Consider the following 14,628-nt stretch of genomic DNA (forward strand, 5'->3'; position numbering starts at 1 on the left):
AGGTGGCAGGAACCTCCTCCAGCCCCCACCACCTTGCTCTGTCTCTGTCCCCGCTGCCCAGAATGTCCCCAATCCCCGGACAGCCCAAATCTTGCCTGTTCTGAAAATCTCACCTTTACCGTGGCGCCCCACTTCTTCCTCTGCCTCCCCCCGCCCCTTCTCCAAGTCCCTGTTAGCGCATTCTTCTCCCTCTCCTGGACCCAAGATGAGGCTCCGTAAGGACACGAAGTCTGTTTCATCCGTGTAGCCTTGGTTCTTAGCACCTAGTCGATGCTTGATATATATTTGTTAAGCGAAACCTGTGTTTCTCGGCTCGCTCTCCACACATACATTTTGACGCCTTTCCTACCGACAACAGACGAATCCGTCTGGAAAAAAAAAAAAATCCTCATGAATGTGCCATGAATGTGCCCCGCAAACCATTCCGCGTTGGTCAGAGGTCAGCTGTTACACATGGCTGTTTCCCGTTTTTCCACACGCCTGCCCTCATCCTCCCTCAGTGCCTCCAGAGGAAGAAGTTAGGACGCTTGGCTCCCTGCAAGTCTAAAAGGGAACCAGACCGAGGGGCAGGGGACAGCAGAAGCAAACACCCTTGTCTGGAGGACAAAGAAGCGACGTCAAGTCCCCGCAGGTGTCCCACCCCCGTCTCTCTGTCCCTCTCTCCCTCTCAGTCCGAGTGGGCTAGAGCCACAAGCTCCCACAGACGCCCCCACTTCGAGTCCCCAACCCACGCCCCAGCCAAGCTTCTCCGGGAAAAGCCGCAATGGGCGCTCCCTGCCCGGCGCGCCCAGCCGGGCTGCCTCCCCCGGCCGCTGCCCCTCTGCCGCTGGTGTACTCTGCCCCTGGGCGCCGACCTCCCGGCCGCCAGGGGCTGGCACGTGATGGAGAAACTTTGGCAGCCGGGCGGCGGGCAGAGGCGCGGGGAGGCGGCGCGGCGGCCGAGCTCCCCCGCGCGGCGGGCTTTGCGGCAGGGAGGAGGCGTGCGGGTGCGCCGCGGCGGCAGGGAATGCGCCGCCGAGCGCCTCGCGGATCCCGCAGCCAGCGGCAGCGCGCGCTCCAGGCGGCGCGGTGCAGCGCCCGGCCCGGCGGGCGGCGGCGCCCAGGGACGCCCGGTGCCCGCTGGCGCCCGCGGCTGCCGCTCTGCCGCCGCCCGCTGCCGGGGGCTTCCGAGGAGCGGCGCCTCGCAGCCGCTTCCCACTTTGCTCACTGGGCGATCTGCATGGGAAGTTGGGCGCGATGGCCAGGGTCGTGTTGGCGTGGGTTGCGCTCTTCTGGCTAACAGGTAAGAGTGGTTCGCTGCGGAGCCGGGGAACTTTTATCTATATTCCCTGGTGGTACCGCTCCCTCCCCACCCCCCATGTCTTCCCTATTGACTGTGTTTAAAGCTGCTTAGCGGGATGGTGGGCGGTGGGGGAGGGGGCCGTGTGTGCGTTTGTGCGTGTGAGTGTGCATGCTGGGGGCGGCGGGGAGAAGCCGGATTCCAAGTGAGCCGGCTGGAGAGGCAGGTGTTTGGACTGGTTGGCGCTGCGAGGGGGTCCTGGGCACTGTGCTTCCCACCCTCACCCCCTCATACAGCGGTTCTTCCTGGGTCTTACCCTGAGTTTGTGAGGCTGTGAGTCTTGGGGAAAGCCTGCTGGGAAAAAACGGGAGCTGGGGGGGGGGGGGGGGCGCTGATCCACCAAGGGAGCTGATTTTCTGAAGGTGGGGGTGGGGGAGCTTCTGCCTAATTTCTTCCCCCAGGGAAGGAGGGAGAGACCCGGCATTCTCCCTCTGGGAGGTGCGGGGCGGTGAGTGGCAAGGCGATGGGGGGGGGGGGGGACGGCGGCATGATTGGCGGTGGAGTTTCGAGGCTGGCTGTCACTTGCGATCATTTGGGGAGTGGTCTCATAGTTCAAGGAGAAGAGCCTTTCTACTAGATGCAGCCCCTCCCCCAGTAAAGACCTTGTATAGAGAGACTAGGCAGCGGGGGGGCCTCTCCCCAGCCCAGGGGTCACTGCCTAGCCGGGCCCTTTGTGACCTCCCTTCCAGCGCTGGGAACTTTTCTCCATCCTCCTGGGAAGCCGAATGGCTCTCGTTCCCAACACGCCCCACGTGACAACTCTGTCCCGTGAGGAGAGGGTTTTCCCCTCTCCTCCCCCCAGCCCCCACGCCCCTCACCCCTACTCCCCCTTGCCAGCCCTGAGATATTCACAGAGCAGCCTGCTGAGAGCAGTGGGAGGGGTGAGCAAGGCTTGCACAGCTTGGATCAGGTCAGAGGCAGAGGGTGCAAAGAAAGGCGGAGACAGAGTGATGGAGAAGCCCAAGCAAGGGGGCAGGAAGGTTGGGAGCATAGGGTAGGAGCAGGGAAGGGCAGAAGAGGAGAAGGAAAACCATACAGAAAAGGGAGACGTTTTGTCCCCTCTGGGGGCACCAAGATGATCTGGGAAAGAAGGGCTGAACCTCTCAAGTCGTTGGACGGGACAAAACGGGTTTAAGAAGGAAAGGCAGACCCTCCGTTCCCTGTTCCCTGTTGTTCAGGAAGCGAATAAGGATGGCCTCAAGGTTTTCCCTATTGCCAATGGGAGGCTTCAACACTGCATTGCCCCCCCCGCCCCCCGCCGCGGGGTTTGGGTGGGGAGGGGCACCTTCAGCGGAGTTAGCCTCTTATCTTGGCTGCTCTGAATTCATCCCTCCCACATTATTCAAAAATGAATCATCCCTAATTTCAGGGTTTGGATGATCCATGCCTCTCTCCCCCCCACCCACCTCCCCTGGCCTCCCAGTGCCTTCCACTGCCACCCTCACTGATTCTAAATGTCCTTAATTTGCCTCTACTACTCAGTTCTTGTATTCCCCGGAAGAGCTTGGGCCTTGAGCCTGCCTCCTAGCTTCCCTGCCGTTGTCCAGGCATGGGGGGGGGGGGTCGCTGAGTTACAGGTGCTTCTCCGGGCACCATGCTCTCTAGGAGGGAGTGGGAGGAGAAGGAGGACACACAGCCCTGTTCATGGTTAACAGCTTTGTATGGAATGGGATCCTCTCAGTTCATAGAAATGGGGGCCCAGACAGGCAGCGTGCACACAGCCTCTTTGGGAATCCAGCAGAGACGACAACCCAGCTTCCTAGCACCCTGGGCGGTCCTGCTTGCCCTCTCCTAAGCCGCCTCTCTGGAAGGTTTTGTTTTATTTGTGTTTGGAGGGAGGTGAGGCTTCGTCCGTGCCTCCTGCTACCCGCACATGGAGAAGCCATTTGTGCTTGCAAGGAGGCAACAGGTTAGTTCTCAGGTCCGTCTCAGATGGCTGCAAGTGAAGCTGACTCCTGAGATGCCACTTACGGGCCACTGGCGTCCCCTGGTCCCGGCTCGCTCTCAACCGCTGGGTCCCCTCTGCAGTCAGAGGTGCTGCCGCCAACGGACTTGCTGCTTCCCCGCCAGAGCCAAGTGCAGGAGCTAACAATGGCGGCCGGGGTGGGGGCGGAGGAGAGAGGAGCAGTCAATGTGAGATGCATTCAGACTCATTCTTCACAGAGAAGCCCGGGGAGGAAAGGTAAGACATTTTAGTCCAGCCCAATCAATGAAGTCTCTCTTGAGGGGTGGCACAAAGGGAGGGAGAACGCAGAGGACAGATTAAAAATGAGACAGACAGCCAGGGGGAAAATCCATGTCCACTCTCCCTCTCCCTCTCTTTCTCTTTCCCCTCCTTATGTCTCTCTCTCCTTCTCTCCCCCTCCCTCCCCTCCTGCCCGTTTCTCCTTTTTAATACAGGCTGAGCAATTTCTAATCAACACTTCAGTCCCCGCCCCCCGCCCCCAGGAACTACCAGCTCCGTCCCTGTTTCTCATGCCTGAAATCCTGTATTTCTTTCTGCTATATATTTAGTCTCATGATTTCTTATTGTCATTGTGATGCTGCTTCCTGTTATAGATTCTTGTTGTTGTTTTTGTTGCTGCTTTGGACAAAACCAAATGCTAATCAGCTGCTGGCGTCTTAGCAACAGGTGCCATCTAGCAGCAAGACTTGAGGCAGGGTGCATGTTGTCTTTATTCCCGGGTGGCGTGTCACCCTCTCCCTGCGGGTGGCAAGGCTGTGAGAAACACACTCCCTGAGCAAGCGGTCTGGGTTCTTGGAGACTGTCTTAGGTGTCTCTGTGATGGAGACTGCTTCCTCTGTCACCATTTCTTTGGGTGGTACCCTTTGGGTTTCATTCATGTATTTATTCTTCCATTCCATGAGCATGTATCGCATTGCTGGGATTTCTGAGTGTTGTGGTGAGAGCTGAGAGAGTAAAGCACTCAGAGACATAATCCTTGCCCTCAGAGGGTTGTCGGTCTGGTCAGTGACTCAAGCAAGTGCTCATGTCATTTCGATAAGGTGTTGCCATGCAGCATGGAGGAGGCAGCTTAACCCCCAGCCAGGCGTGCAGACAGCAGCTCTGAATGGCAGTCCTGGAAGAGGTGATGGCTGAGTTAACACATTGATTTATGCAGCGTCAGTTAGTGAGTTACCACTATGTCCCTGGCATCGTGCTAAGATTAATGACATGAATAAAACACACCCCCTGCCTTCGAAGAGCTCAGTCTGCTGGCAGAGACAGTTATAGAACTGTGAACACACAGTTAAAGACTAGTGTTCTGGGGCTGGCCTTGTGGCACAGTGGACTGGGCTACCTCTTGTGACACTGGTACTCCATATCAGAGTACCAGTTCAAGTCCTGGCTGCTCCACTTCCAATCCAGCTCCCTGCTGGTGTGCCTAGGGAAGCAGTGGAGGATAGTTCAAGTGTTTGGGCCCCTGCCACCCACATGGGAGACCCAGATGGAGTTCCAGGCTCCTGGCTTCAGCTTGGCCCAGCCCCAGCTATTGCAGTCATTTGGGGAGTGAACCAACAGATGGAAGACCTCTCTCTCTCTGTCACTGGACCTTTCAAATAAATCTTCTTGTTTTTTTAAGAGTAGTGTTGCACAAAAGTAACAATAGAGAACTGTACTAAGTATTGTCGGTATTGTGAGAGGCTTTTAACTCAGCCTGTGGGGCAGGGAGATGTCGGGGAATGGCTGTTGCCTGGAGTCCTGGTGTGAGGATAGGCGTGGTAATGACGGTGCTCTTAGTCTTGGAGAAGAGTCACTTACAAAGCTTACCTCAATGATCTCCTTTCCCGTCCTGCATTCCTTCCAGTCCCTTCTCTCCTCTGCTCTACTGTCCTCCATGGAAACATCTTCTTTAAACACTTAGCACTGCTGTCCCCACTCCTGACATCCCCTTCTGTGGACTAGGACGGGAGTTGCCTCAGGATCACCACCACTCAACAGTTTTGACATGTGACTCTGCTGGCTGTCGGGTGTGCATAGACTTGAATACTACTACTAGTACTTAGTGCTTAGTGGAAGGTTAGCAGAATCAGTACATGACTTGTTAGTTGTGAGAACCCTGACCCAGGAGTTGAGGGTTGGAGCCTCATCTCAGCTCCTGTATAAATAACTTTACAACTGTGGGAAGGTTTGCATCTCGGTTTTATTATCATCCTTTGAGGTGATTTATAAGGTTACTTTCAGCTCTAAGGTTCCATGGTTCTAACTTTTCTTCATTTAGTTTAAAAGAGTTGGAACTCAAAGCTTAAGAGTGTTGGGCCCTTGGGGTGGGTGTTGTGGTGCAGAAAGGTAAGCTGCCCTTGGGACCCCTGCATCCTATATCCGGGTGCCTGGGATCGAGTCCCACCTCTGCTTCTGATCTAGTCCTCTGCTAAGGCACCTAGGAAGGCAGCAGAGGACGGCCCAAGTGCTTGGGTTCCTGCCACCCATGCGGAAGAGCTGGATGGATTCCTGGCTCCTGGCGTCAGCCTGGCTCAGCCCTGGATGGGGTATTTGCAGGTATTTGGGGAGTAAACCAGTCAATGGAAGATCTTACTCTCTCTCTCTCTCTCTTTGTTTCTCCATTTCTGTGTGTCTCTCTTTCTCTGACTGTCAAATAATAAATAAATAAGCTTTAAAAAATAAGTGGTAGACCTATTTTTCCTTTTATAGTTTACCCAGTGAACAGCCTTTAGGGAACCCTAGTTTTCTGTAGATTTTCTTAGACTATTAATGACTAGAATGAAAAACTCCAGCTAGGAAGGGAGAGCTCTGGTTAGACTTTTCAGAAGAGCAAATATTGTAGCAGCCAGTACTCGGTGGACAGGATAGGATCTACTCTCCACACTTAAATGTAGTCATATTGGAACTGGCCAAGTCAGGCAAGTACTCTGGACCAAATAGGATGGATGAATACTTCTCCAGCCAACATGGGCTGAGAATGCTTCTTCCAGCCCTAATTCTTTGTTCCAGGACCCATTTGGTTCTTCACTCCCTCCATCTATTTCAGCCTTTATGCCTCCTTTTGTCTAAGCAGGAATATAAAGAAATGTATGATATGGTTGTTATTGTTGCTTATTTGCACGCTATAATGCTTTTCTATGTTTTAAATGGTTTTCATATACATTATCCCATTTGATCCTTCTAGGTAGGTAAGATGTTATTATCTACTTATGTTTAAGGCTCAGAATAAATGATGACTAGTCCAAGTCCATGCTATCTGTAGTAGTCCATTTGCAGTTGCTATAATAAAATACCTGAGACTGGGTACTTTAAAAAGAAAAGGGGTGGCCGGCGCCGCAGCTCACTAGGCTAATCCTCCGCCTGTGGCGCTGGCACGCCCGGTTCTAGTCCCGGTCAGGGCGCCAGATACTGTCCCGGTTGCCCCTCTTCCAGGCCAGCTCTCTGCTGTGGCCCGGGAGTGCAGTGGAGGATGGCCCAAGTACTTGGGCCCTGCACCCACATGGGAGACCAGCAGAAGCACCTGGCTCCTGGCTTCAGAGCAGCGTGATGTGCCGGCCACAGCACGCCGGCCGCAGCGGCCATTGGAGGGTGAACCAACGGCAAAAAAGGAAGACCTTTTTCTCTGTCTCTCTCACTGTCCACTCTGCCTGTCAAATAAATAAATAAATAAATAAGAAAAGGGGTTTGTTTAGGTCACAGCGTTGGAAGATCAAGGGCGTGGCATTGGCATCTGCCTGGCTCTGGGGAGGGCTTCATGGTGGATGGCAATGGAATGGCAGGAGTATGTGTACAAGAGATCACATGGTGAGACAGGGAGCCAATGAGATTCAAGGGCCAAGCTTGCGTGGTATAACAACCTACTCTTATGCAACTCACTCTTGGAGATCAGCATGAATCCCTTCCAGAGCCAAGGCCCCCAGTCAGTCACTGACCTTCTACTGGGTTCCACCCCTCGAAGGCTCCACTGCCTCAACACTGCTGTACCGAGGACCAAGCCTCTAACACGTGATTCCCTTTGGGACACACTCAGAGCATATCTCAACCATAGCACAATCTTGATGATTAAAAGAATAATCACACTGACTTGGTTGTTTCAAGTGCCTGAATCTAAGCAAAGCATTGTTTTCTAAGATGTTATCAACTTGGGCTCATGATTTAGAGGAACACATGGCATCTGTTATGGGGCATTGGGTATTGAGGTTCAGTTTCAACAACTAAGAGAAATAGTGCAGGGCAGAATATTTTTTGTAATTCAGTCCTGCAGCGTGTGACAGAGGAGTGAATGAGGAGTGCCCCACGGTGCAGGGTGTGCCCCAGTGACAGGGCACATCCTGCTGTCATTTCAGAGCCCATCTGGGGCTAGGGGCTGCTGCTGTGCACCCAGGAGCCACTCGGGATGTAGCTGTGACATATGCGTGAGTAGAATCTTCGTCTTAGAGATTGTTTTTGGCTCTCTGAAAATGAAAGAAGGCATTTTGGATGACTAGAGTTCTTTATAGGCCAAGAAACCAGGAAGAACTCAGAAGAACACGCTGCTTCCTTTTGTTCGGCGTCTGGAGCCCTTCAGGACCCAGAGCTCTGAGTTGGGGGCAGGCCTCTCACATGCAGCTGGGATCCTGTGTGGTTACTCCTTGGCTCATCAGGGGGCAGATTCAGAGGCAGTGAGGGGAGAGGGAGGCTTAAACTGACCTGGATTTGAATGCTGTCTTAATAGTTTACTTTGTTTTCTTTGGCTTTAAAATGGAAAGCTAACTTACCTTATAGGGTCATTGAGATAATTAAAATGAAATTAATGTAAAATTCCTAGTGCAATGTTGAACACATAGTAGTCCCTCAGTTTTGTTTTTTTTTTTTTACTTTAAGAACACAAATTGGGTGTATTAGCATTTTGGTGTAGCATTTTGGTGTAGCAACAAGCAATCCCCAAATCTCAACAACAGGCATGTGTTTAGTTCTTGTGCACATGACATGAGAGCTGCATGCCAAGCCTGATGGGCTTAATTCAGTTCCAATTGTCTTCTTATTCTAAGAATAATGGGTAAGAGACCCAGGATGAAGGAGCAGCACTCTCAGTCTATTGTTCTCATTGTGGAAAGACCGTGAAATAGTGCTCCAAGCTAGAATGCGGGAGGACACAGAGTCAAACCACACAAATGTCTTTAAAGCTACTGCTTAGAAGATGACCCAAGAATTGCCACTCATGTGGGAGACCAGGAAGGAATTCCTGGCTTCTGGCTTTGACTTGGCTCAGACCTGGCTGTTGTAGCCATTTTGGGGGAATAAGCCAATAGATGGAATATCTCTCTCTGTGTCTCTTTCTTTCTCTCTCTGTGCCTTTCAAGTAAATATTTTTTAAAAGCTTCTTCTTGGACACACCTTATGGAACACCTGCTCATGTTCCATTGGGCAAAGTGAGTCATGTGCTTAAGCTCATGGTGGATGCAGTGGTGAGTCTACTCTGCCTCCAGGGTTCAACGCAAAGGTTGGGAAGGAACAAATAACGTAATCCATCAACTGGGCCATGTTATTTAGTGTATGTTACTGAGTACCGGCTATGTAGCAGGGGAGAGTTTGTTTTTAATGGAGGAGACAGGTGACTTAAAGGGATGTCCCCAAGCAGTGGGATGCGATTTTCAGTAGGAGTGGGAGGAAGCTTCTAGAGGCAGTGATGGCCCAGCCAGGCCTGAAGGGTGAGCAGGAATGAGTCAGTGAAAGGTAGCGCAGGGGAAGGGAAATGTTCGGGGGAAGAGCATGCGGCCAAGACTCAGAGGACAAGAAGCTTTCTGGAAACTACAAATAGTTCAGGCTAGATGAGCATTTTGGAGCAGGAGCAATGGAAGGGAGCATCCCCCTTTGAAAGGAGCTTTTGGCTCCTGAAGGCCAAGGGCGTCTTTAAGGAGCCAGAGGAGGTGAGTGCTGCGATCAAGTGTGCATTTCCAGAATAGCATTTGGACCTCAGTGTGGAGAATGGACTGGGTGTGGGCAAGACTTGCGGCAGAAACAACATAGGAGGCCCTTACAGAAAGCGAGGCGAGAGGTGACAGGATCGTGGACTCACAGGTACAGCAGGGATGAGGGACGGGCACGGAGTGACCAGAGACAGTGAGAAGCATGGTGTGACTGGGTGTGGAGGTTGAAGGGGAAGCAGTGCGAATGATGCCTCCAGGTTTCTGGCTGAGGCTGCCAATTTTGGACATGAGGAGGCAACATAAGGGAGGGAGCTGACAAGAGACCAGGAAATGTATGTGGGTGGCTTGGCTGACCAAATTAAAACCTGGGGAGTCCTATTACCAAAAGGAAGAGGAGACGGTTCATATTTCCAGCTACAAAGGGACCAGTATGAGAGTGAGGCTGTACATTTGAATCTGGGTTCAGGAGAGCAGCTTAGACAGGGACAAAGTGAGAAAGGTTGATTGGAGCCTTCTTACAGGGATTTCTTTTCTTGTCAGAATAGATGGCCCATCCCCGAGATCTGACCCATCTGAATGAGCCAGGACAGTTTCCAGAGTCCCTCCGCACTGCAGGGTAGACCAACCTCTTTTAGAATAGCTTTGGTCCCATCAGAACAGCGTGTTTTCCAGCCAGACATCACCCATGCGTCATTTCAGTTCTGTGGCAGACACACCAGACAGGGAGAATATCTGCTTCTTTTATCTGCACAGCAGTGGTAGAGAACAGGAAAGCATGGCCCAGTTGGACATGCAGAAAATATGTTTGTTTAATGGATGGGAAGCTTTGTGTGCACAAGCATAAGTTACTGGCTGCAAATATTACTAGGCCATGAGAAAAGCTCACCTGAGAAAGGGTGGCGCTGGCATTAACCTTAGTCCTATGGAAAAGGGAGACATGGGGCTGGCACTGTGGTGTAGCTGGTAAAACCACCACCTGCAGTGCTGGCATCCCATGTGGGCACTGGTTCCAGTCCTGGCTGCTCCACTTCCGATCCAGCTCTCTGCTGTGGCCTGGGAGAGCAGTAGAAGATGCTCAAGGGCTTGAGCCCTGCACCCAGGCAGGAGACCCAGAAGAAGCTCCTGGCTCCTGGCTTTGGATTGGCCCAGCTCTGGCCATTGCAACCAATTGGGAATGAACCAGCAGATGGAAGACCTCTCTCTCTCTCTCTCTCTCTCTCTCCCTCCCTCTCCCTCTCCTCTCTCTGTGTAACTCTAATAAATAATTACTTCTTTAAAAAAAGAAAAGGGAGACATCCTGCTGCTTTTTAGGATTCTGTAGGGGAAGACATACAAGAAGGCTCTCCTTTTTTTTTTTTAATATTTATTTATTTGAAAGTCAGAGTTACACAGAGAGAGAAGAGAGGCAGAGAGAGAGAGAGAATGAGAGAAAGGTCTTCCGTCCACTAGTTCCCTCCCCAAATGGCTGCAACTGCCGGAGCTGTGCCGATCGGAAGCCAGGAGCCAGGAGCTTCTTCTGGGTCTCCCACATAGGTGCAGGAGCCCAAGGACTTGGGTCATCTTCTGTTGCTTTCCCAGGCCATAGTAGAGAGCTGGATCAGAAGTGGAGCAGCCAGGTCTCGAACCCGTGCCCATAGGGGATGCCGGCGCTTCAGGCCAGGACATTAACCCGCTGCGCCACAGCGCCGGCCCCTCTCCTTTTTTTTAAACTCTAAATGGTCAGGCTAACCCTAAAGTGGACCAAGGAGTCAGGCACCATGATAGCAACCAAGAGAAACTGATTCTGGCCAATTTAAGTAGGAAAGGAATTTTTTGGGACGAGGGCCGTAAACTCACAGAGGCAGTGGGAAAGCAGGAGAACAAGGCTCAGCAAATAGGCAGAGACCTAGGGAAGCTCTCACATTCTTGATCAAGACTTTTCATTTTTAAACCCAAGTTTATCAAGAAGTTGGATGGCTCCTATTTCTGGAAACAAGAAAGATTCAAGCCGCATCTTCTTTGCAGTTAAGCCTTTAGCCTGTAGTTCAACATTTCCCAAAATGCCTTGGGCCCATCCTGATAGGGCTGCTAGGGGAGGAGGAGTCCCTCTTTGGCCTATGGGCCGGCGTTAGGTGTTGACCACATCTCCTATTCATCTTCTGCACTTAGAGGACCTGCCCATTAGTGTCTCAGGAAATTGGGACAACATGGTAGAAATGTGAAAACAAAAGATTAATTCTTAAAGAAGAGCTACTTTGAAGGCAGGGAAGGAAGATTTGTATTGTCATTCTGAATAAAGAAAAGGCTTAGGAGTCTGGAGAATGAGCCATTCTGAGGTTCAGGGATGGGTGAGTTTTATAGACAGTTTCTAAGGGTGTCTGTCTCTAATGATAACTTTTCATGGCCTTTAGCAGCATCTTTGTTTCTCTAAAATGGGGCTGTGCTTATAGATCTTCCTCTCAAAGATGCTGGCAACTTGTGGGGAAAAGGAACTTGCTTTGAAAAAAAAAAAAAAAAAAGAAAGTGCTAAAATAAGAACAGCCTTGCCTTAGAGTCTGCTTTTGTTATTCTCGCAAGAACGGTTTGTCATATATAGAATCCTTTTCTTTACATGGGAATTGGGGCAGGACCTTATTTTGCCACTTTCAGGGTGACACTGCCTGCACCTGCAGCTGCTCTTCCCCGTTTTGTTGGTAGGGTCCTGCCCCTGGTGATGGACTAGCTGAGGTGCAGTCTCCCACTCCGAGCTGTCACTCAACACTCTACCGTTAGGAAGCTTACCTTTAGGAAGCTTTCCTGGTTACTGGCCGGAATCCATTCTCTACACTCGGTACTAGCTGTTAAGAAGGTCCCCTTAGACGGACAAGATTCGCTTGTTCATCCATTGATTCATGCCATGCTTTTTGGAATTTCTGTCAAACAGGTCCTGGTCCCTGCCCTCAGGAATCTTATAGTTAGAAATCAAGTTTATGTTGACTATGCCAAGGTCAATGTCTGATTTTTTTTTAAAGATTTATTTATTGGGGCCAGCACTGTGGTACAGTAGGTTAATCCTCCTCCTGTGGCACCAGCATCCCATATGGGTGATGGTTCTAGTTCTGGCTGCTCCTCTTCTAGTCCAGCTCTCTATTATGGCCTGGGATATAGAGGATGTAGAGGATGGCTCAAGTCCTTGGGTCCCGGCACCCATGTGAGAGACCTGGAAGAAGCTCCTGGCTCCTGGCTTTGGATTGGCTCAGCTCTGGCCATTACGGTCATTTTGGGAGTGAACCAGCAGATGGAAGACCTTTCTCTCTGTCTCTCACTGTCTGTAACTCTACCTCTCAAATAAATAAATAAAATATTTTTAAAAGATTTTATTTATTTATTTGGAAGGCAGAGTTACAGAGAGGCAGAGAGAGAGGGAGAGCGAGAGTGAGAGAGAGAGCGAGAGAGAGATCGTCCATCTGTGGGCTCACTCACAAAATGGTCTCAGTGGCCAGAGGTGGGCTGATCCGAAGCCAGGAGCTAGGAGCCAGGAGCTTCTTCCAGGCCTCCCACATAAGTACAAGAGCCAAGGCACTTGGACCATCTTCCACTGCTTTCCCAGGCCATAGCAGAGAGCTGAATTGGAAGTGGAGCAGCTGGGTCTCAAACTGGCACCCATATGGGATGCTGGCACTGCAGTTTGTGGCTTTACCCACTACACCACAGCACTGACCCCAATGACTGATCTTTTAAATCTATCTTATCAGAGCCTAGCATAGTTTTTTTTTTCCCCCAAGTTTTGTTATTTAATTATTTAAAAGGTAGAGTTTTGGAGAAAGAGGGGAAGGGGGAATGTCTTCCATTTCCCCTTCACTCTTCAAATGGCCACAATGGTCAGGGCTGGGCCAGACTGAAACCAGGAGTCTGGAACTCCAGTGGGGTTTCCCACTTGGGTATCAGGGACCCAAGCACTTGGACCATCTTCTGGTGCTTTCCCAGGTGCATTAGCAGGGAGTGGGATGAAAGAGGAGCAGCCGGGACTCAAATCAGTGCTCATATAGGATGTTGGCATGGCATGTGGTGGCTTAACCCACTGTGCCACAACGCCAACACCCTAGCATAGTGTTTTAAAATAAACTTTGGTTGAACTAGAATTAGAACATCACGGGTGAATTTCGTGGGGGTCAGGGCACACAAAAATTTGAAAGAAGAGTCTGGGGTCTAAGGATGATGACTCCCTCCTCTGCAAGTAGAGCAAGCCACCTATGGTCTTCAGTTGCCTCCAGGGGCTCCTTTGAGTCAGGAACCCTTTTTCTTCCTGGGATTTATTTAGGAGATCTAATTAGCTCTGTATAATCCCTCACTTTGCTTCATTCTTTCTGTCATTATCTCTCTTTTCTAAGCTACCTCTCTCCAATTTTCTGGAATACCTGCCTTTGTTTATAGGAAAAAAACACAGATTCTTTCTGTACCTCTGTCCATTTCTTTACAGGAACTTTGGAACTCAAGATCCTTAAGGGGTTGTCAGTGCCTTCCTCTGAGTCCCAGGCTGCCTGTAGTGCCACCGGTGCCCGTCCCTTTAAGTGTAATAACTCAAACAGTGCTTCTCTCTCTCTCTGAATTGGACTCCCTCAGTTGCATGTCCTGATACTTCCCCAGGTGGAGGGAATAAGAAACTTATTATCAAGGAGTGGAAACACTTGAGTAGGACTAGAACATGCAGGGGCCAAGTCACAGACAAGGCCCTGTGCACCACATCAAGGCATCTGGATTTTACACTAGAGGGGGAGTTAATGAGGCCTTAAAGCCTGGAACAGACGTGATTGGATGTGTTTTTCAAAACTCTAGAAAGAACATGGAGAGTGCATTGGGCTGCAAGTGAGAAGACCACTTGCGAGGCAGTTCTAAAAGGTGGTAACGATGCCCCGTGTGAAGTGATGGTTGAGAGCTTTGGAGACAGTCGGCCTGGGTTCACACACAACTGATACTCGCTAATGGTGAGATGTTAGACAGGGAACATATGTTTCACTGAGAGTGAGTTTGTTCATCTCTAAAACAGGTGTAACAAGCCTACTTCATAGGATTTTTGAGAGAATCCATTAAGATATTTTGTAGTAAGTTCTTAATACAATCTCTGACACAAAGTGCCTGACAACTGATATTTAGAAGCAGGGAGTGATAATGTGGTCAGAAACATAGAGGAAAACCATCAAAGCTAAGATCTCTTCTGGGGAAGACAGGATAGTTGGCATCCTAGCAAAAGAGCTAGGGATGGGGGCATTTAGCCTGCTGGTTAAGATACTCTTGTTCCGTATCAGATTAGCAAGAGTACCAGAGTATCAGTGAGGATGGAACCATTGGATTCTCTCTCTCTCTCTCTCTCATAAAAATTTTGATATCAGCTGGGGATAGAGCTGATTATAAGCAAGAGTTGTGGGAAAAGGAGATGATGACTGAGATTCAGACATGTTTCACTTGAAGTACTTGTT

General features: G+C 50.6%; 1 protein-coding gene across 7 annotated transcripts in view; it reads left to right on the forward strand.

Annotated features, from left to right (window-relative positions):
* The first annotated feature begins 938 nt into the window (after positions 1-938).
* Positions 939-14,628, forward strand: part of ILDR2 (immunoglobulin like domain containing receptor 2) — a 66,432-nt gene continuing 52,742 nt past the window's right edge. Inside the window, exon 1 of one of the 7 annotated variants that reach the window (XM_051858412.3) lies at positions 939-1,282. In XM_051858412.3, the coding sequence (XP_051714372.1) occupies positions 1,237-1,282 (46 nt within the window). In that variant the 5' untranslated portion in view covers positions 939-1,236. Of the gene's footprint in view, positions 1,283-1,473; positions 1,613-3,293; positions 3,522-14,628 lie in introns of those variants that run through there. The other 6 variants (XM_051858414.3, XM_089299642.1, XM_051858415.3 and 3 more) reach the window with 6 other exon arrangements.

Source organism: Oryctolagus cuniculus, chromosome 7 (assembly GCF_051225735.1).
Source record: "Oryctolagus cuniculus isolate XC-2025 breed Fujian yellow rabbit chromosome 7, ASM5122573v1, whole genome shotgun sequence".
In the NCBI taxonomy this organism is placed as follows: domain Eukaryota; kingdom Metazoa; phylum Chordata; class Mammalia; order Lagomorpha; family Leporidae; genus Oryctolagus; species Oryctolagus cuniculus.